We start from the raw sequence: 23,663 nt of genomic DNA, 5'->3' as shown, positions 1-23,663 counted from the left end.
CTGTTAAATAGACTTACTTGATTTTAAAGAACAAATCATTCTAAACAATACCACTAAGGAAATAATATAATATGAAAAAATCGGAACAGGCAGAGGGATAAGAGATTCCACAGGTATGGCAAACAGGTGAAAATAATGTACATGTGACTGGGGTTGAGATCAAAGGAAGCCATACTGGAGGCCATGAGAAGGGGAGAAAGGTTAAAAGTTCAAATTTAGATCAGAGTAGAAAAGGTGAAGAAGAAAAAGATGGATTTGTGAAATATTTAGAAGGTTGAATTGACAGTATTTCCCTGCTCTCAAAGTCTAGATAGAGCCTGGCACGTGGTAAGAACTCAGTAAATATTTCCTGTGAAAAGGTAGACAAAATAGGTAAGGAAACACTAAAGAAAAAGTCTAAGACATCGCACAGTTTTCCAGTTAGAATATCTGAGTAGGTGGTGATTTTAAAGAAGGTAGAGCAAGAGAGGAGGAGGACCTGGAAAGAAGATGATTAGCAGAGGATGTGATGAGTTTGAATTTTTCAGTAGAAAATCTAGATGGCGATGCCCGTCAGCTAATCAGAAACTCAGGACAAATGTTTTGGTTACACATACAGATTTGGGAGCTATCGATTCCATATTCTTAAGGACGTCTTTGTTTTTCCATCATGATCAAAACAGAAAGACAAGACAGAGAAAGAGGGATGGTGTGGATGGTGTCTATCAGTCAGGGTTCTCCAGAGAAACAGAACCAAAAGGATACACATTTATGCAGTAAGAGATTTATTTTAAGGAATGGGCTCACATGATTGTGGAAGCTTCCTGAGTCCAAAATCTGATTGCGGACTCTGGGAGGCTTGAGACTCAGGAGAAAGTTACCGTGCTGGAGCAAAGGCAGTCTGCTGGAAAACCAGAAAGAGCCAGTATTACCGGGAAGTCCAAAGGCAATCTCCTTAAGGACCACCTCTTGCTCAGGGGAGTCAGCCTTTGTTCTCTTCTGGCCTTCAAATGATGGGATCAAGCAATCTCCTTTGCTTAAAGTCAGTGATTAAAACGTAAAATCTCGGGGTACGTGGGTGGCACAGCGGTTAAGGGTCTGCCTTCGGCCCAGGGCATGATCCCGGCGTTATGGGATCGAGCCCCATGTCAGGCTCCTCTGCTATGAGCCTGCTTCTTCCTCTCCCACTCCCCCTGCCTGTGTTCCCTCTCTCACTGGCTGTCTCTATCTGTCAAATAAATACATAAAATCTTACAAAAAAAAAAAAAAAGAAAGAAAAGAAAAACGTAAATCTCATCCAAAAATGCCTTCACAGAGACATCCAGAATATTGTTTGACCAAATTATCTGGGCACTGTGGCCCAGCCAAGTTGACACATAAAATTATTACAGTGTAGATGTGATAAATTATTCTAGTCTTACTTTATACAAATACACCTTCTATGCAGATTTCAGTGCAATAGCAAAATTCATAACAGTCATTAGTGGTAAGGAAGAAAATCCCCTTAGGAGTACAATGGCCTTCATTCTTAGTTATCCTCAGAAAAAGAAGAATGGAACATTTTCTTGGTACTTGGGACTGCATGAGCTATTATCTGCTGGAGTCTGAAGCAATTCTCCTTCACATCTTAGAAGGATCGGGGCAGAAACACACACAATTGCCAGAGCCTCTGTGTAATGGAAGAGTAAAGACTAACACAGAGAATGTCTTTCCTAAAACAAAACTACAGCCCTATATGTACCTTTGCATTTCCACTTTACAGCTTGAACAATGCAGGAAAAATTTCACTCCAAGTCTTTGATGCCCAATTTTTAATAATTAAGTTATAGTTAAGACCAGTCCTTCATGTGCTTGACAATGCTCAAACCAGGTTTTCTATCAAACTTTATAGTCAACGGGATAAAATGGAGTTGATAGGCCTAAAAGAATAAATATCTTCAAATAACCTTTGTGCTTATCATATACAGAGAATTATCGAGTTAGAAAAGCTCTTCCCTTAAAAATGCTTATTTAGTGTTTACAGGACCTATGAAAAGTCATTCCGCAAATGTACATAAAATTTGAAAGTGTTACAGTAACACATTGTAAAACCATTTTAGAAAATATTACAGTTTTCTCAAAATTTATAGTCAACTTGGAGATAAAAATACTTTATAATCCTTCATTGCTAAAAACAGCCTCCTTAAAAGCAGGGCTTCCACGTCTGGTACATTCCTGCAGCCCTCATGGGATCTGATGCATTCACACTCTGGATGCTTAGTAAAAACCATGGAAGATCATTAGTTCATCAAATGAGCCTCTGACTAATTTTTCATATTAAATAAGATACATTTTCCAATACCTGTTAAGTATGGTCAACATTATCACCCCACACATTGACTTATGACTTTCATTTCTCCAGTGAAGAATTCTAGTGTTGGGGCACCTGGGTGGCTCAGTCGGTTAAAAGTCTGCCTTCGGCTCAGGTCATGATCCCCGGGTCAGGCTCCCTGCTTGGTGGGGAGCCTGCATCTCCCTCTCCTTCTGCTCCTCCCTCTCCCTCTCTCTCTCTGTCAAAATAAGAAAATAAAATCTAAAAAAAAAAAAAAAAGAATTCTAGTGTTAAGTATAGTCTTTGCATTCCAAAAACAACATGGGCTTTTCAATTAAAAAAAAAAATGCCTGAAGTTTGTATTGCAATTTGACTTATGTCAACACGCCTGAAAACTTTCCCACATTTTAACCCAGTAATACTGTTAAATACTAGCCTACGAATATAATGTGGGTTTCTTAAATTCCACATATGAGTGAAATCATATGGTATTTGTCTTTCTCTGACTGACTTATTTCGCTTAGCATAACACCCTCTAGTTTCATTCACATTGTTACAAATGGCAAAATTTCATTCTTTTGATGGCTGAGTATATATAAGATCTCTCTATTTGTCAGTTGATGGACACTTGGGCTCTTTACATAATTTGGCGATTGTGGAAAAAACAAACGATCACGGGGGGAAACAAGAGAGAGGAAAACTAAGAAGCAGACTCTTAACTATAGAGAACAACTGAGGATTACCAGATGGATAGTGGGGGACAGGTTACATAGGTGATGGGGATTAAGGAGTGCACTTGTGATGAGCACTGGGTGTTATAAGTACGTGTGGAATCTCTAAACTGTACACCCGAAATGAATATTACACTGTATGCTAACTGCAATTAAAAGAAAATTTTTTTAAAGAATATAATGTGGGAATGGGGGAAGTTTTATGAACAAATACTCATTCCAGCGTTGTTTATAAAGGTGTTTTTTTCTTTTAGATGTGCGTTTATAATCAAAAGTTAACATCTGGGTTATAACTGATCTGAGACAAACGTAACCAACCAAAAATGGAGGAATAGTTAAGTGAATGATGTATCTATTAATACAACCATAAAAATTTATGTTCACAAAGACTTCATAACGGAATGTTAAATTACCTACAAAAGGGATAGAAAATGCATTATACAGTAGTTGCATATAATTATATAATTTAAATATTTAAAGTCTATTAATAAAAAATAGTCGTGGGGGAAAACATCAAAATAAATTCTGCGAAAACTTTCGCTTTATATCTGTTTCTAGATTATTTTCCACGTTGGGTCCAGTGTACATACATTGCTCTTAAAATGGAGGAAAAATGTGATTTTATTAAGGCAGGTGGAGGGAGAAAGAGAGCAAACCTGAGGTCTGGGGCAGGTGGAAGTACGCACGAAGCTAAAGGATGCATAAGCCTCCACTCAAGGGCTCAAGTTTGTTGATAAGGATGATGGTATTCAATATTCCCTGCCAAGTGTTATTCTCAAGTAGAACTGGTAGCTGTCCTTTATGTTCCCCCTGGGCTTGGTATTAAGAAATAGCAGTAAAAAAGAGGTGTTTTCCCATTGCTTTAACTCTACTCAGCAAATGCTGTTGCTCTCCCTGACTCAACCATCTCCAAACCACAGGTTGCCACTACCTGTGGCCTGTTTGGAGACAAGGGCACACACTGTAGCTGAAGAATTCAAACATGCTTATCAGCAGGGTCTGGAAAGGGTTAGGACTACCCTACTTATGATATAATCCTGCAGGAGTCCTTTGTCGGGTGCCAGTTAAATATATACCCAGTGGCTGGGGAAAAACTTTCTCTGCATCTGGGGCAAACAATAACATAAAGTATCGCTTAGGGTTCTCTGCCAAGCGCAGAAATCAAACATGGCTGCCTTAGGCAAACTACAACTGATGGAAAGTGAGTCCTTTACAGAGGAAAAGCTAATCATGTCTCCTGAAGGATAAGAACCAGGATGGCACTGACTTTTCCATCAGAACCTCAGAAACAGTCCCTTTTCTGACAGCTGCCATCTGAATGACTCAGCTTCCAATTCCAAACTGGAGTCGTTCGCCTCATGATTAAAATTCTCGGGGAAAAAATGTAAGAGGATTGCCTTGGACCGTGTGTTGATTCCTTTGGCCAGAAGAAAACCCCACCAGGATCTCATGGAATAGAGGGAAGTTATTCCCCGAAGGTAAGATGTGTGTTGCTTCTTGCCCTAGATGGTCCCCATTTGTATCTATTTTTCAGGAATAACTATAAATAGCTTCATTTTCACTCACGGAAGCGTCCAAGTTGAGATAATAAATTGCATGATCACTCGACACAAAGAAAAAAAATAGGGCATTGTTACCTAAGAGGGGGAAGTGATGCTGAGCAGATGAAAATAGAATGAAACTATTAGAAGGAACTGAAGCAGAGTGTTTGCTCCCAATCTCTCCGGTCAAAAGATAAGAATCAGAGTCAAAAGCCCTTATCAGTCTTTTGCTTCTGACTCCAATATAAAATTTACATTCCTATACTCACGCCCTATGTGTTGAAGTATTATGACTTGAACCCAATAGTTCCATCTTCTTGTCTTCCTATGTCCTTGCAGCTAAATCCCTAAATGTTCAAGAGTTCTCTTTTGCTGCTGCTTTTTTAGCTTAATTGGTGCCCTCCTGCTTTCCAAAATAGAATGCTAACTTCCATTCACCCAGCTGGAGGAAGGTCAGGGTGATACCAGATCCAATATTCCCCAAAGCATGTGTAGGATGGCTGCCGCATCCCTGCTGCTGACTTCATAATAAGGAGTCAAAAAGCACCTTTTGATTCTGATGTCCTCCGAGAGACTGTTCTACAAGCATGGGGTCAACTTAAAGGAAAAGGGTTTCTGTTTAATATTTTCCCCTTTCATTAGTGCACTTAAATTACTTTCTTGCAAACTCTGCTTGTTACCTAAATGTACTAGCACTTTTGTTACCTAATTAGCTTTCTTATCAGAATTCCAACCAAAAATAACAAGAAATGTAATAATGATAAGGTATCCTGCCCCCTCAAAACAGATTTCCTTTCGCGCTTTATCTCTTGGTGCTGTTCTGGCTTGTTTAATTAAAGTATCAGAAATTATTAGACTCAAATTATTTCTTGATCTAGCGCTCAAATTCTCCTGAAAAACGGCTTCTTTTGCCTCGGTATTTAAACCTTTATCAGTGTGAGGCAGATGACTTTCCACACGAATGCAACAGGATTCATGTAGTACAATGTAAGTTTGGAGGCAGAGCCTAATTAGCCTCTAAATAATTAGACAAACAAATCAGATTTGGCTACACTGGGTACCATGAACATTTAAAAAGTTCTGTCTCCTCTCCCGTGCTCCTCCATGTTAATGTGCAAAAAACCTCACGCAACTTTAGCATGCAGTTGTGAAATTCAAAGCAAAGATCTGATTTGTTTTTTTCATTAGAAGGGTGGGGGTAAAAAAATCACCAAGTTCGAAACACGACATAAGTTGCATTCAAGGAGGGCAGTCATGTCTGTTACAGACTTCAAAACAACGGATGAGAAAGTTCCCTTACATCACAGCCCCGAGAAGGAGAAAACTCTAAGACATACTGGTTTTTTCTCTTCAGCATACGCTGTGAAAAAAATTCGGGTTGGAATCTGTTTGCTTCTGGTGGAGGTGTGTGAGAGGTTCACTTTCTTTGAAGTCGTCTGCAATATGATCCCCTTTTGCACTGTCAAGCTTGGCTACCCCAACTACCAGGCAGCCATTTTGAACTTGTGTTTTATTGGGACTTCAATACTTAGCCCTGTGTTTGCGGGATGGCTTGCTGATGTCTGTCTAGGAAGAAACAAACTGGTATACGCTTGCTTATGTCTACATTTTCTAGGTGAGTGTCCTCTTCTGACTGGATCGTTTTGCAACTTAATTGAATAGCTTTTCGTTAGAGTTTTTACTCTCTCTTATTCTTATCTTGCTCTTAGTGTAAAATGGGATAAATGAGGTAAGAATGTTGTTCCAATTTACTTTGTTCTCTGTATTATTTGAGGGATGCTAGTTAGCGTGTGTGCGTATGTGTGTGTGTCGATGTGTGGATGCTTTGATGCCTATATTGTTGCACTGATGGTGTTTTATTATAATTATCTCTTCACATATCTGTCTTCTGTACTCCTTCAAACACCCTCCTTTTTCCCCTTCCTACCCCAAGCCCAAATCCGTGACAAATTCTTATGTGAGACATGAAGTTCATTTGCTTCACAACCAAGATGAAATGTGCTAAAAAGGTTTTTGAAGTTCATGTAGAATAACTGAAGAATGTTTTCATCAAAAGGTGGTTTTTAATTAGTCATAGGGTAATTAAGATTGTGTATGGAGACATGATTTCTATATTATGAACTATGGCTACATGCTAAATAAATGAATGAATTCAAACACTACACTAAGCTTCTTTACATAGAAAAAAAATAAATATATCTACAAAACTTCGGGAGTGAAGTGATCATGAGAAATTTGGGGGGAAATACCAAGATTGTTTGACAAGGTATAGAAAGTAAGTTGATGAACAGTCTAGAACAGGCTAAAAAGTTCAGGTTGTTCTTCTGGACAACAAGGAGTCACTGAAGATATGATGAAAAACATCTGGGAAATGTTTTTCTTCAATAAGCAGGATAGGCAACCACAGTGAGAGGTTAAATAGAGGGAGACCAGAACATCTCAGGAGGATGGTCTAGGAGAAGTGTCAATCCAGGAGAGAACATGTGAAAAACCATAAAAACTTGGCAACTAAACAAGAGCACAAATATGATGGAGGAACAGAAATTAACCAAGTTTCTGAGCTGAGGAACTTAGGAAGCTAGTATGTGGTTCACCGACCCTGTGAAATGTAGCAGAAATGCAGGTTTGGAGACAGGGGAGAAGATAAATGAGGAAGGATGGATATCAGGTATTCATCATATCCCCCAATTTCAGGCAGGTAATAAATTACCATTTACCATTCACCAATGAGAGGGTGATGCAAACTCACAACTCTTCACCAAGTCAGTTTTGTTAAGTAAAAACAAAGTCACTGCATGGCAAATATTTATTCCACATTCAACAAATATTCTTCAGTGACCACTCTGGCATTATCCCAGGATCTGGGAATGCAACAGAAAAGAAAGCAGTCTCTTCTCTGCCAATGTTGACTTTCCAGTGTGGGAAAGAGAAAATAAACAAGCAAATGATATTATGTCAGGTGCTCAGCAGTGCTGTGATGAAAAAGATAGGTGGATAAGGGGGAGACAGGGCAGACTACACAGTCACATGGTTGCTGTTCTGTATCAGGGAATGGTTTCTGATAAGGAGACGTTTAAGCAAGCGTCTGAATGATTTACTTTTCTTGGCTTGGTAACAGGCCATATCCATGGCACTTGGCAACTCTTGTTTAACATGGCAATTCCTATCAGTCTCAATTTCCGTGTAAGCCATCAGACTAGGACTGAGTCCCAATTTTAGAATTTGACAAATAAAAGACCTAAGTCAACTCCACATCCATTCATTTTCTTACTAAGAGGTACTTCCTTTGTGCCCCCCACTCATTGCTGCCATCAAATTCCAACCAGGCGCTGTGTATCAGAGGTTCTATCAAAAATGTGTTTCAAATGCTTCTGTTTCAAATGCTAACCCTTAGCTCAAAAATGCAGCTTTCTTTTTCTTGACCATTACAATGGCCTATTTACTGGGCTATCAGACGTCAGTATGACTCCAATCCATACACCTTTCTACTAACACTAAGAATAAATAAGAATAAATCTCTATATATCTATATAAATCTCAATATAAATCTATAAAATAAATCTATGTATCGGCTCTATTATCTAAAAAATAAAATCCAATTTTGTACATAAGAATTTTTATAATCTATCCCAAATTTACCTTTCCAGATTTTTGTCTCAATATATGACCCCAACCATGCTGAACTTTTGGTTGCCTCTAATCCCTTACTTCTCTAATGTTACTTATGCTTATTTTTCTATGCCTGAAATTGTCAACCTTCCTTTATCTTTCTATCCCCAAAATCCTGTCCTTCCTTCAAGACCCACCTTGCTCAACCACATTCTAATCATACCTCTATAATTTCACTTACCACATTATAATCTAATTTCCACTGGATAGTCTTCTCTGATGGACTCACTAGCTCCTAGAGAGGAAAGCCAGTGGACCCCCACCACCTAGCAGAGGATATGACCCAGCCTGGTGTTTTACACAGAGCTATCCAGTGTGCGTGCTGGTTAGGCAGTGTACAACACAGCACACATCGGAGAAAAGACTGTCTATCATACATGTCGTAGACTTGTATTTTTATGACTTCAATTTTACAACAGATAAAAATAAAGTTTTGATCTAATGAAATCAGTATATTACAACATTTTCTCAAAAGATGGAAGTAGAGTGTCTTTCCAATTTACACAAAGGTACCACTAAAAGTGCTTTGTCTTTAAGTATATGGCTGCTGCAAGAAGAAACTCTTCTGCCCACCCCCTCGGGATAACCCTTAGCCTCACCAGGCCTCACATCACACTTCCAGAGACAAGGAGGACTGAGTGGGAGAGAGAAAGCAGTTGGTATCATACCCGGCCAAACTTAATAGGAAACATTTCAAACTCAGTAATTTAAAGGGCCCGCTCTCATGGTAAATCAATTTGTTACCACCTATTGAGCACATATATTCTTCAGATTGTAAAAGCCACCCTAAGGGAGATAAAACATTAGACCCAATTTCTGCCTTTAAGGAACTTATAGTCCAATTGAGAAAACTAAGCACATACAGCCACCATATAAAAAATCATACCAAAAACATGAATGTCAAATTAACAAAATGGAGGACAAAAGTAACAGGGAGAAGCCATTTTTCACTAATCAAATTGACCAAAAAAAAAAAAAAAAAAAGGATGATTTGACCAGTTGATAGGAATTATGAAAAGTGGCAGGCTATATCTGGGTTACTCTGTAACATTGGGCAAATCACTTAACCTCATTGAACCTGGGGTGTTTTTTTTTTTTTTTTGAAAAATTGAAATAAGAAAATCTATCTTCTGACATCACAAAGTTTTTCCAAGATGAAACAAATAATACATACAAATGTTTTACAGAATTTAAAGAGCTTAGCAAAAGTATGGAATTGAATCAAAATTTCTATTAAACAAGGAGTGTTCAAGCCTAGTGCCTGTGAGATGGAAGTGAGAAGAGGCTCAACCCCCACCCCTTGTGCCTTCCTGTCCTCCCCCGCCTCCCACCTAGTACCAAATCACCCACCTCACCTTCTCACTTCTGTGTGCGCCAAGATGGCTCTGCTCAGGAGCATAAGAAGTGAGAGAAATCAAAGGGCATGAAAAAGAGAAAGAGAAGTAGAAAAGGAAAAGAGATCTATGTTCTTCTTACCGCTATGATAATATTCTCCGTAAAACATTTTCTTTAACAGGCTCCTAACAAGTCTGAGATCTTTGAGTTTTCTATCACTCTAGCGACTAAGAATAAACCTTACTAACTGGTTTTCTTTGGGGGGTGAGATTACAGGCATCGTTTGTTTCTTATATGATATATTTCCAAATTTTGTTAAAATGGACATGATTTGCTTATACATTCTGAGAGAGAAGATAGGTCAAGTTTAAGGGGGGGAAACTAGGCCTCTGGATTAATTAAAACACATAGTGAAGAAAATTTTCACATTTAGAAAAATCATGGTATCTCCAGAATTGCAGTGACCAACAAATATTTCACGAACGCAATCACATAATGATGGTCCTTGCACAGGAAAAACCTTATTTATAATGTGGTTTGGTGATTCACTTGGTCTATGCCGTATTTATTCTTTTTTTTTTTTTTTTCTCTATCTACAGGCACTGCTTTGCTATCTGTGGCTGCTTTTCCCTTGGAAGATTTCTATATAGGCACTCACCATATGATTAATAATATACCAAAAAAGGAGCAGAAGGGGCTGTTTTACATGGCACTATTGGCCATCTGCCTTGGCACAGGCGGAATGAGAGCCATTGTCTGTCCACCGGGTGCTTACGGCCTTCAGGAGTATGGATCCCAGAAACAAATGTCTTTTTTTAACTGGTAAGTAGCACTGGGCTAGGAGTGAAATGAGGCTTATGACATTCCTCTCCCTTCTGGGATTTCTCATTGCTCTTTGGTCCCATTTTGATGGTAGAAAGTCAGTGTTTGTCATTGACTGGCCTGGGTCAAGTGACGATGGGACAGTGCCTGTGACAATGAATCAGCCAGTAAGTGTGGGAGCCTAGGAGTCAGGTACAGACCAGCGTGGCTTACCAGCACCTTCTGGGACACATGAATGCATTCACCTTACAAATAAGCGTGAAGTGGCTTGTCATACTGAACAGAAGGTGGCTTTGGAGCCAGACAGACCTCAACTCGACTTAACACAAGCTATCTGACCTTGGTAAAGTCATTTATTCTCTGTAAGTTTCAGTTTAATCATTTGTGAAGGGTTATCAATAATACCTCTTCTTGGGTTTAATTAGAGGCACGTAGTAGGTTATCATAAGTGGTAGCTGTTATTAGTTCTGTCTACACTGGAAGAGATGAATTTGACAGCGATTATAAATTCACAGGACCGTGCAGAGAGAAGATAAAAAGGACAGAAAAAGGGTTTTACAATTTGTTGAAACATCAACCAGCACTTCTGTTTGGCATCCACTTCACCCTTCACACCTAAAAGAGTTTGTATTTCGTGAAAATCAAACCACCTTTCTGTGAATCTTTTTCTCTCCCAGTGAATTCTTACACAGTTTTATGTGGCTTTAAGGAACCAATTTTTATTATCATATACAAATTCAAAAAAAATTCGATCTTCAGGTAGAGTATTTTGGTGTTATTATTCATCAGTGAATGTCAAGTAGATCTGAGATACATTCTTTTGTTCCCTCTTTTCTGTGAAATGAATTGTCAACATTTTTCTAAATATTCTGTCTTTCCACCAATGTTAGCAATGGAAAAACTCATTGCACAGACAGAATCAGACAAAACGTTTAAAGAAAATTCATACTTAAAGCATTAAATGAAAAAAATTTAGCATAAATAATCTCTGTATATATAACTATCCAAGGCAGTTTCTTTCCTTTTTTCTCTCTCCCTTTTTCTTTCTTTTCTTTTTCTTTCTTTCTTTCTCTTTCTTTCTTTCTTTCTTTCTCTTTCTTTCTTTCTTTCTTTCTTTCTTTCTTTCTTTCTTTCCTCTTTTCCTTCCCTCTTTCCTTCCTTCCTTCCTTCCTTCCTTCCTTCCTTCCTTCCTTCCTTCCTTCCTTCCCTCCTCCCCCTACCTCTAATTACATTAATATTACAAAGCACTCAGGCCTATTTTGGATTCAATCCAAATGTCAGAAAATAATACAGTTTTCCAAAGGTGGAAGGGACTCTTTACTTCCATATAGCAAATTCTGCCTCCTTGACCTGCCCAAAGGAGAAAGAAAAATCCTTTTTTATTCTATTCGGAGGTTTTAATCCTTAATTAGCAACATCATTTTGATTAAATAAGACTCTGGAGGATTAAGACTGGAGAGCAATCAGTTGTTCTGAAAGATAGCTCTGGAGAATTTATTGTACTGTGGTCTTAGTCATTCAGAGTTGTGTTTAATCAAAGTGACATTTCTCAGTGTTGATTACAAAGGAGACATTATATGAATGAAATATTTCCTTTGGGAAAGGGGGGACTCCCAATGGGTTTGTACTTTAGGCCTTTAAAGGGGGGATGGGGAGTGGGGTGAAAATGAATTTCTGCAGCAGTGAGGAGCCAGGCCAAATTTAGGAGGAGCACATTTCAATGTGGTTTCTTATTATTTTCTAATTTCACTAAAATCTCTAATAAAAAGAATCATGCAGGGGCGCCTGGATGGCTCCTTTGGTTGAACATCCGCCTCTTGGTTTTCGGCTCAGGTCATGATCTCAGGGTCAAGAGATCTAGCCAGTATCAGCTCCCGGTTCAGTGGGGAGTCTGCTGAGATTCTCTTTCTCCCTCTCCCTCTGCCCCTCCTCATCACACTCATGTGCTTTCTCTCTCTCTCTCCCCCCCTAAAAATAAATAAACACATCTTTAAAAAAAAAAAAAAGAAAAAAATCATGCAGAAATTTTAAAACCTCAAGTTAAAGCACCTAGAAATGTAGGGCCCCTGGGTGGCTCAGTCGGTTAAGCATTTGCCTTTGGCTCAGGTTATGATCCCAGGGTCCTGGAATCGAGCCTGGCATCAGGCTCCCTGCTCGGTGGGGAGTCTGCTTCTCCCTCTGTCCCTCCCTGTGCATGTGTTCTCTCTCAAATAAATAAATGGAATCTTTTAAAAAAAAAAAAAAAAGCACCTAGAAATGTGCATGAGGAATCAAGGTGTTACTCTTTAATTTGACAAAGGACTCTTTGGATGGTAAGCTTCTTGAAGGCTGAATCTGGTTGTTTCCATTTTTGGGTTGTTTTTTTTTTTTAAGTTTATAGTACCAAGCTACAGGGCAACTTCTATGGGCAACTGCTTTTTGTAATTTATGGAAAAGAATATTAACTCTATGGCTGTCCGTACTGCAGGGGTGGGTGGCAAGATGAACGGAGACCCTACTGGGCAGTCAGAAGGCTGACAGGATCCTGGCTCTGTCACAGGAGTTTTTGTGCTTTTTGGTCCCTTAACCTCTCCAGGCACCAGTCCCTCATCCACAAAATGGGAAAACGCTGGACGGCGGTTGTATAGCTTATATACAAGGTGTCCTAGCACATCATGGGATTCCAATTAGGGTAGCTATTGTTATTAAATGACAAATCAGCTAAAATCATTGTCTAAATTCTGGGTAAGAGGGAACCCGTTTAGGAGGCGGCCATCTTTAAATGGGCAGCGTCTTAATTTAAAATCTATTTCTCCATGTCAAAAATGCCTCTAGAAATTACAAGCTTGGTTAATATAATGAATTTCAGTGGTGTCTTTAAAAAACAGCATACCACTTGAATCCGTAGCCACTTGAAGCCTGCATGCGGTTCTATTTTCAGCACAGATGTCAGACGTTCCTGGTTACAGGACCTTTAATGAGATGTGTCATTGCATCTATACCACCTAAAGCTTCCCGGTGATTATGTTCAATAGTATAGACTGGAAGTCTCGAGCATGGAAAGCACCACTTCCGAGTAGAGCTGCCAAGTGTAGGTGAGAAAACCACTCCCAGCCAACATTGCCATCTGGTACTGGATCTTCCTCAACTATGTACCTTATTGAAAGAATAAAGCTAAACTCCCTGAAATCAAGAGGCATAATAATCTTCCAACATCCTTGTGCAGTTATCTAGAATAGAACCTGGCTCTTTCAGCATTTTCCAAGATCTGAGGTGTGCAATTAAGAGTCACCACACTGGAGATCATCTAGGTAAATACACCTGTGCAGAATCTTTTCTGGAAGCAAAAAGAAAGGTGGATAATTAAGTCTGTCTATAACCATAATTTTAAATTCTACTGCAATTAACTTCAAATCTTGCTTCCACATTTCTCTACTTACTTCACCTGGTAATTTGCATCCAATCTGCATATCATAGTCTGTTCCTAACTAGTTACCAGAGTGAATTATACATGATTTAAAAGTCCAAATAGAATATTGGTAGAGTTCTTGAAAAAAATCTAGAGACTAACTTATTTTATCTCAGAAATTTTGAATATTTCTGGTACTCAGATTGAGTCTACATATTTGTCTCACACTAAAATGTTCTGATACTAATACTTACTTGAATTTAATAACTTTTAAGGAAACACTAGAGGTAAAAAATTATTATCCCACGGAATGCTTTTTCAGAAGCTGTTTTAATATTGACTTGAGTGTTGTTTGAAAGCAGCGATTCTCAATCCTGGATGCACATAAAAGCTACCCGAGGACTCTTAAAAATACTGATTCCTGGGCCTTGGTATCAACGTTTCCGTATATATTGGTTTGAGGCAAGATCCAGAGACCAGGATTTTTTTTTTTTTTTTAAGCTGCCTAAGTAATCAGGTTTAAGAACTACTGCTCTCAAGCAGTTGTCTAATTTTCAGAATCACTTCAGGGCTTTATTTAAAAAATGTTTCCCAGACCCCACCCACAACTTCCAAGATCAGAATTTCCTGGAAGCAAAGCTGGGGAATGTATACCACTTTTGTCAAGTGCTTCAGAATTTTGAAAACAATTCCAGAGATATATGGAAAGAGGATACTAACGTGGTCTAGAGATAACTTTGAAAAGAAATGGACCGAACATCATTTGAGCGCACATACTGGATGCTAGGCGGCTTTGGAAAGTTTTGACGATTCATAGCAATTTTGCACCGCACTTAGAAATCTATCTGATTGAGAAATTCTACCTAATCCTTGAGAAGAGAAACAAAATACGAATATACTTAATTCTGCAATAGTAAAATCATAATTTATAGGGTACATTTCAGCCAACAAAATCAAAGTAGTACATGGAATAATTGTATTAATACTCAAAATATCATCTGAATTGCATACTGAGAAATAGCTTGTAAATAGCTTTAAAAAAAAAAAAATCTCTAAACCTTCCAAAATTCTATTTGCATGAGCTTTAGCCAAGCTTCTCAAATGCTACCCACCCACTCTAATAACAACAGACACCTCCTTCTTTACTTTTGCCAAAGTTGTAAGCTTTCAGGAAATACATTCAGAATTCCTCTCCAACACATAATTGTGGAAAGCAAAGAATATTAAGGAAAAAAAGAAAGAAAGAAAGAAAGAAAGAAAGAAAGAAAGAAAGAAAGAAAGAAAGGCAAATTTCTTATCTGTCTTACTGCTCCTTCCTTTTCTTAAGCCCTGCTTGGTCACTTTTCAACTTGGTAGGTATTTGAGTAGGGACCTATTTTCATCAGTAAACATGCAGTGGTCTAAAGATCATAAATTAAGGAAATAAGAAAATGATATACAGGAACAATTCTTACAGTTGGGATGTTGGGGGTCGGGGAAAGAAGGGAGGATCCAAGAGAGAAAGGGAATGAGAATAAGTTAAAAGAAGCAGAGGCAAGGAGAGCAAGAGAGAAAAAGTGAAACATTCTTCTGAATTTCTTAATTAAAAATATACCTTTAACTTTAATCATGCTGTCTATTCACCAAAACCAACACTCTTCCTTCATTAAATGCCTTTCTTTAACTGCAGTGTTGAAAAAAAATCATAGATAAATAGTATTTAGAACTGCAAAATTTCCATTTGCTTCTTTTTTCTCTAAATTCATGGCCGCCAGAGTATTCTTTGAAATACTTCAATGGGTCAATGGTTATGCTAAAAGAAGCAAACATTGACAACCACCATCTACCAGGATATCAGCACCCAAGTGTTTCCTTGAGTTTTCTGAACAATTTTATCCCATTGAAGAACCACAAATCCCCTGGTGAATTATCTCAATATTATTCAATGCAGAATAAAATATTCTCCCTGAACTCTGTAAATTACCAGGAAGACCCGAGAGCTTGCCTTCCCTCTTGGTGTCTTCTCAGGTTAAGAAAAACCAATTTAAACCATTTTACCTAAAATCACTGAAAATAACTCTGAAGTATGTCAAAATGGGGCAGCCTAAGAAATGACAAAGTATTTGAGCAGCTTTAATCATGATTACTAAATAAGTAAAGGCGAATATTTAAAAGAAATAATCTCAAAAGGATTGCTGAGATTTGCATCAACAAGGTTTCTTTTCCTTATTTGTATTCAATACCATAGAATCACGAAGACAAAAAAAAAAAAAAAAAAAAGACTTATATGTACTCCCAGTTATTTGCAGTTCCCAGTCTGTATTTAAAAGTAGACTAAAGAAACATATTTTTACTGCTGCTTTCAATTTTCCTTAATCACTGGTATTTATTTTGCTTTAGTGCTTTGCTCTCTGACTTTCTGTGTGAGAGGTGCTTTATATATTCAATTTGCTAGTGAGCTATGAGATGAAAGGAGCCTTAATGGTGAGTTTGAAAACTGTGGATTTTTATTTCTTTTATTTTTTTACAGTTGATACATACACAATTTCACCCTTAATTATCTATGGCTTATCCTGTCCATGGATCAATAAAGACATATACAAAACATGCCTGTACTAGGTAATTCTTCCAGAAAATTACACAATCAAATAGGTTGGATGGCATTTGTTAAAATACATTTAGTACTTGGTGTGAAATCTCTTCCTATACACAGCTATTCAACACTATAATTCTTTTGTTTCTAACTACCTTTCGCAAGATTTAAGTCTTGGAATAATTGTAATTTCCCTTGACCCTCTTTAGAACGATTTAGTTCACATCACCACGTGGTGTTCCGGGGAGCCACACAATGTCCTCTCGGATTTTCTCAGCAATAGTGAACATTTAAAAGAAGAGTTTCCCAAAGATTGTAAGAACCGTAACCCTGCTTGCAGCTCCAGCTTCTCCCAGTTGCCGCAGCCACAACTCAAGCATGCAGCGTGCAACAGCAGGACAGGATGACCCGAGACTGAGCCTAGGAACTGTATCCAGTTGTCCTACCCAACTCGAGCTTTGCATCTTCCCTGCACTGGGACAAGTCTCTGGTAGTGGATTATAGCAAACCAGTTTCCTCAGCATGGCCATGTTTGATGTTCGATTACTTTCCTAAGTCAATTATTGAAAATTTGTTTTTATATGTTGTTGTTTGATCACTTGATTTTTCTGAGATGCGATGTTATTCATCAATTACTTACTCTCCCTATGTGTGGGCTTAGAACCACGTTATGTCCCGTGGAGACAAAGAATAAGGTGTTGCTGCTGCCAGGGAACTCGACAATCTGTGAGAAGACAAAACTGACAAACGTGAAGTCATTGCGGAATGGATTGTTTTAGAAGTTCAGAGAATTTCTATTCAAGAGAATATTGAATGAAGGAAAAGAGACTTGACACGGGACTTTAGTTAAGTGAGAAAAGTTATAGGGATGGGAGCACCTGGGTGGCTCAGTCGGTTAAGCATCTGCCTCAGGCTTAGGTCATGATCTCAGGGTCCTGGAATCAGCTGAGAGTCTACTTCTCCCTTTCTCTCTCCCTCTGCCTTTCCCCCTGCTTGTGCTTGCACTCTCTCTCTCAAATAAATAAATAAAAATTAAAAAAAAAAAGTTACAGGAATGAAAATGAGCAACTGTGCTTATAGGACAGCAAAGGGGCAAGACTAGCTGGGCACGTGTCTCCTTTCCAAATGTACATCACACGCTGATCTCCCTCTCTCCCTTGAGTTTGCTACCCCCACTCCAGTTCACTCCTAGCTCTCCTCCAGACTACAGTAGCTGTGATGGGTCTCCTTACCGGCCCTATGCATAGACCTGACACAATAATCCTTTCTTTTTCTTCCATTTAAAAGCAGATCATTCTGGGGCGCCTGGGTAGCACAGTCATTAAGCGTCTGCCTTCGGCTCAGGGTGTGACCCCAGAGTCCTGGGATCGAGCCCCACATCAGGCTCCTCCGCTGGGAGTCTGCTTCTTCCTCTCCCACTCCCCCTGCTTGTGTTCCCTCTCTCACTGGCTGTCTCTCTCTCTGTCAAATAAATTAAAAAAAAAATCTCTAAAAGTAGATCATTCCAGCCCCATGATCGATTGCCTTCAAATGGCTTCCCAATGTACTAAGAATAAAAACCAAACTCCCTACTATGGACTTCAAGGCCCTGCACGATCTGGATTGCACTGACTTACTGATCATCTCTTCAAATGCTCTCTTCCTTGCTCACCATGCTTCAACTTCACTGCTCATTTTGTTTCTGAAATCAAGATTGAAGAAAAGTGAAGAACACGACGAAGTTAGCTCAGCACAGTGAAGCTACAGTCTATGTTCTTCATTCAATCTTTACAAAAACCCTGTCTAGAGGGTATGATCCCTATTTTAAAGATAAAGACCCAGAATTCCAGATAGCCTAAGACACAGGTCATGTGATTATCAGAGTTGTCACTCAAATCCATGATCCTGGGGTCCTGGGATCTGCCCCGCATCCAGCTCCCCACTGAGCAATGAGCCTGCTTCTCTCTCTCCCTCTGCCCTTCCCCCTTGCTCGTGCTCATTCTCTCTCACACTCCATCTCTCTCTCTCAAATAAATACATAAAATCTTAAAAACAAACAAAGAAACCAACATGGCACTATGTTCATGACCAACCTCAAGTGGGCCCCTTAGCATTACATAGCAAGTAACCAGCATCCAATATTTCTCCTCCTCCTCGTTTAGATAAGTTCTGACCTTTTCTTTTCCCCTCAAACTTTCAATATCCCCTCCCCATAGCCATGCTTACCAGTTGACTCTGTTTCTTCTTTCACTTAGAGGAAGAAAAAAAAGGGAAGAGACGGGAAGGGAAGGAAAAAGGGTAGAAGGGAGGGAGGGAGGGAGGGAAAGAGGAAGGAAGGAAGGAAGGAAGGAAGGAAGGAAGGAAGGAAGGAAGGAAGGAAGGAAGGAAAGAAGGAAGGAAAGGAGGAAGGAAGGAGAGAGGGAAGAAGGGAGGAGGGAGGGAAAGAAGGAAGGATGGAACAATTAGAACATGTAGAGGAAATGTCACAGGATGAACCTGAGTGGTCACACTCTTGACAGACCCATCCCCTAGAGTCTGGGCACAACCTGTGACCTGACTCCTTCAATAGAATATGGCAGTATATCAATCCCAGATTATGTTGGTATATGGCAAAAGTGAAGGGATTTTGCAATGTAATTGAAGTCTCTAGGGGCACCTGGGTGGCTCAGTCAGGTAAGCATCCAAGTCTTGGTTTTGGCTCAGGTTATGATGTCAGGGTCATGGGACTGAACCCCTCAGGCTCCTTGCTCAGTGGGGAGTCTGCTTGAGGTTCTGTCTCCCTCTACCTCTGCCCTTTCTGCCACTCATGCACACACGCTCTCTCCCTCCCTCTTTCTCTCTCAAATAAATAAAATCTTTTTAAAAAAAGTCTCTAGTAATTTGATTTTAAATTAATCAAAGAAGAGATTATCCTGGAATCCTGAGTGGGCTTTATCTAACCAGATAGGCCCTTTAAACCTTTGTGATAATGTTATGTGTTCTAAAATGCAGATCTATTAGTGTTTGCCCAAATGAAAAATTTACCAGAACTCGTAAAACTATACATTCAAGCAAGTATTTTATTGTTTTTAATTTTACCTCATAAATTTTTTAAATTAATGTTATGACCCCACCTCTGCAATGGGATTCTAACAGCAGGAATTTAGATCCAATGAAAGGTTGAGAGGTACAGATTATTTCCCCCAAATTACAAACCAGACCACTGCTACGGGTGCTTAGCTGTGATACTATTTGTTAGGAAGAGGTACTGAAAGTTTTATTCAAATCTCACTCATTTCTTTGGCTTAATGCATGGTCTGGGTATAACCACAGTAGTTCTGAGTTTACTCATACTTTGACAAGTGGAAAAATTGGAAGATTCAACTCTTTAACCATGCAACCCTTTCTGGATTCATTAGGCATGGTTGATTAAGTATTGTCTATGGCTTCTCTACTGCCACAACACGTTGTTGAGGGGTTGCTGTAGAGACAGTATGACCCGCAAAGCCTGAAATATTTACTATGAAGCCCTTTGCAGTAAAGGTCAACTTCTACTTTAGAGAAGAGAACACGTTCTTTTCAGATGTGTTCTAAAAAAGAAGGAAACAAAGATAACAAAACTGATAAGACTCTATAGCTGATATGTATACATTGATTAAGAAGTCTAATAAACAGGGGTGCCTGGGTGGCTCAGTTGGTTAGGCGCCTGCCTTCAGCTCAGGTCATGATCCTGGGATCAAGTCCCATGTCGGGCTCCCCACTAGTTGGGGAGTCTGCTTCTCCCTCTCTCTTTGTTCCTCCCCCTGCTCCTTCTCTCTCTCTCTCTCAGATAAATAAAATCTTCAAAAAAAAAAAAAAAAAACCCAGAAGTCTAATAAACAGTATTTGCAAATTCTAGTTCAGCAACAGGCCACCACTTCATAACTTACATTTATATCAAAGCATTGAAATTAGCAATTGTTCTCTGAAGTAACTGAGTGGTCTTTTTATTTCTGTCACAGGTTTTGTTGGATCACGAACCTGAAAGCAACTGTTGTCTTTCTGGGAATATCTTACATCCAGCACTCAGGGGCCTGGGCCCTCGTGTTACTCATTCCCTTTATGTCTACACTTATGGCTTTGATAACTCTTCATATGATGCACTGTAACTTGATTTACCAGCCAGAAAAATGTAAGTAAATCACACTTACATTAATTTTTTTATTTTTACCGTTTTCTTGATCTACTTGAGCTTCTCTGTCTTTGATCCCCTGTAACTGCTCTTTCAACTCACAGAATTTGTAGATTTTGCCAGTTACCACCCTTGAGAGCAACAAAGTCTGCAAGAATATCAACGATCTCTAAGATCTTTTAGGTTTCCCTTGTTCAAAACAGTTCAATAATTGGATGTTTTAAACAAAACAAAAATAGAAAAAAAATCACGTATGCACTCTCAGCTTCAGCTATCATCAACTCCACTCACTCATTCTCCATCCTGCCTGGTCATTTTGAGGCAATAATTAAATATTATAGCACTTCTAAATGAAATAAGTCAGTCAGAGAAAGACAAATACCCTATGATCATAGCACTCAGATGTGGAATTTAAGAAAGAAAACAGATAAACATAGGGGAAGGGGGAAAAGAAAAAAGGAGGGAGAGGGACAAATCATAAAAGACTCTTTAGAGAACAAACTGAGGGAGGATGGCAGGACATGGGTGGGGGATGGGCTAGATGGGGGTTGGGTATTAAGACTCACCCTTGTTGGGATGAGCACTGGCTGTTGTAGGTAAGTGATGAATCACTGAATTCTGCTCCTAAAACCAATATTGCACCGTATGTTAACTAACTAAAATTTAAATTAAAAAAATATTAAGAATATTATAGCATTTACTTTGTGTGCAAGTGTGTAAATGAAATACTCTAAAAAATATATTCACAATGTCATTATTACATACACACACACAATGGAAGAAAGAGAATTTAATACCTTTGAGTTATCTGCTCACTGTTAAAATCTGTTTCCGTTTTTTAAATTTGTGTATTTTGTGTTGTTCAAATCAAATCCAAATAAGGCCCATGCATTCCAAATGGCAGATATGCCCCTTACATCATCTATAGTCCTCTTTCATTTTTGTCTCTTTTCAATTTTTTAAAGAAGTCTGAACATTCTACAGAGCATTTCTCATAGTCTGGATTTCACTGATTACATCCACAAGTTGGAATGCAACAGGTATTTCTCCTTCTTAATACCTTTTAATTGTCTGAAAGACGCTTGATGAGATTAAAATTTTTTTTTTTTTTTTTACAAAATTCCTTCATTGGTGGTGTCATGGACTTCAATGAAGAGGAGAGATGTCTGATTATACGCACCTAGTGATGATTTCTGCCCAAGTCCATACCCCACTGTGGGTTGCAGGGCAGTGATAGTCTTATATTGATTCCTCCATTATTAGCTGAAGTAATTCTATAAAAAGAAATGGCGCCTCATTAACTATTCAGTTACACAAAAGTACAGTTTATATAAAAAAAGAAAAAAAATGTTTAATTCTTTTCCTCTAGTTTTAGACTTTCAAATTAAGAGTTGAGCTTCAGTATCTTTCAGAGGTGACCTGCTGGTTGATTTTTTTTAACTATTATTATTAATTTATAGACTTAAAATTTTTGGTAAGTTTCAATCCACTACAGTTATCAATGCTCAAATTGTTCCATATCTGGGTAGTGAGGTGTCTGAGTCCTTCAGACAAGCCTCTGTTGTCTTTCGTGGTTTTCTTGCTTTCTGGTATAACGACGTGTTCTATGGTCATCATTTCCTTCCCTGAACTTGGAATCTTCTCTTTCTCCAAAAAAACAGTGTTTCCTTTCTACGGATATTGGTATTTAGAGACTATAATCTCGGCTATGAGGATGCTCAATGCTACTTAGTCCATCATAGTTCCTGGGCTTTTCCATGCACAAAACTAGAAAATGTTATTATTTTTTTCTTTCTAAAATAACATACATTTTAGATTATACTAATACTTACTCAAAACCAGTGCTGGAGGGTTTTTCCTTATCCTATCAAACTCAGATCTTTTTCTCCTACTTTGCAGCCCAAGAATCCCAGTTCTCAATGACAGCAATACCTCCGCACACTTGTTTTATCTTGAAGCCTCAGTAGTCAGACTGACACTGCTGCCCCCAGTATGGTTATTGAAAACCACATTCAAGATTCTCACAGGGTTTCTTTTTCTTCTTTATGTTATAATCCCTAGAAATGTACACCAAACTCAGTAGTCACACTGACACTGGTGCCCCCCGTATGGTTATTGAAAACAGCTTCAAGATTCTTGCAGGATTTCTTTTTTTTTTTTCTTTATGTTATAATCCCTAGGAATGTACACCAAAATTATGATGTTCTAAAGTTACTTATTATAGGTTTTCTCTGTCTGGTTATGTCACTAACTTTATGTACAATTAAATGTATTTGTTCCATTTTTTCTTTATACTTAGACATATTTTTAAAATTTAATTTTAAGTCATGGGAATAGTTTCATGTATCTAAAAATTCACGTAGAAAACAAAGTCTATTTACAGTCCTATAACCTCTCCTATTCCCTTAGGTGTCCATTTACGTATTTTTAAAGAATTATCTTTCCATTTTTGTAATAAGGGAAAATACTAAAATTTATATGTGTGTGTATGTCTCCATGTATGTATTTTCTCCCCTCCTTATATAAGCAATAGCATATTATTCACTCTTCTCACCTGCTTTTCTCATTTAATGTAAACTGGGGATTGTTTCATAGTTGTATATAAAAATATGCCCCATTCCTTTTTGTCGCTGCCTGATACTCCATTGTGTATGAACCATTGTTTATTTTACCAGCCTCATATTGTTAGACATTCAGGTTGGGTTTTTTTTTTTTTCTTTTGCTATGTTAAGTAGATTCTAATGAATTCTAGCGTGATAGAGTTATAGCGTGATGTAATCTTCTCTTTGCACTTTTTTCCCCTAGCTTAAGGGTAGATTCTTAGAAGTAGGATTGTTAAATCAAAAAGTAAATCTACAACACAATGGTTGTACCATTGCGTTTCCACCAAAAATGTATGAAAATGCCTGTTTCCCATAGTCTTTCCAGCAGAATCGTGTTGTCCAACTTTTGGATTTTTGACAACTTGAGGGTGAAAAATGGTATCTTGCAAAAGTTTTAACCAACATTTCTCTTATTATGAGAAAAGTCGAACATCTTTTCATTGCTTAGAACAATTTGTATTTCTTTCAGTGAACTACCTGTTCATACATCTAGTCCATTTTTTTTTCTATAGGATTGTGAACATTTTCTTTTGATTTTTAAAAGATTTTTCTATATTGTAGATGTTAACACTTTGTCTATGAT

General features: G+C 38.3%; 1 protein-coding gene across 2 annotated transcripts in view; it reads left to right on the top strand.

The window, feature by feature from the left end:
* Positions 1-5,816: 5,816 nt before the first annotated feature.
* SLC15A5 (solute carrier family 15 member 5) overlaps positions 5,817-23,663 on the top strand; it is a 75,359-nt gene continuing 57,512 nt past the window's right edge. For both annotated transcript variants that reach the window (XM_087855415.1, XM_045781440.2), the window contains exons 1-3: positions 5,817-6,177; positions 10,166-10,388; positions 20,308-20,477. In XM_087855415.1, the coding sequence (XP_087711541.1) occupies positions 5,817-6,177; positions 10,166-10,388; positions 20,308-20,477 (754 nt within the window). The remainder of the gene's footprint in view (positions 6,178-10,165; positions 10,389-20,307; positions 20,478-23,663) is intronic.

Source organism: Ursus americanus, chromosome 25, assembly GCF_024610735.1.
Source record: "Ursus americanus isolate L20-20 chromosome 25, mUrsAme1.1.p, whole genome shotgun sequence".
Classification (NCBI taxonomy): Eukaryota; Metazoa; Chordata; class Mammalia; order Carnivora; family Ursidae; genus Ursus; species Ursus americanus.
The sequence above is the reverse complement of the archived record's forward strand: the minus strand, read 5'-3'. Positions and strand labels throughout refer to the sequence as shown.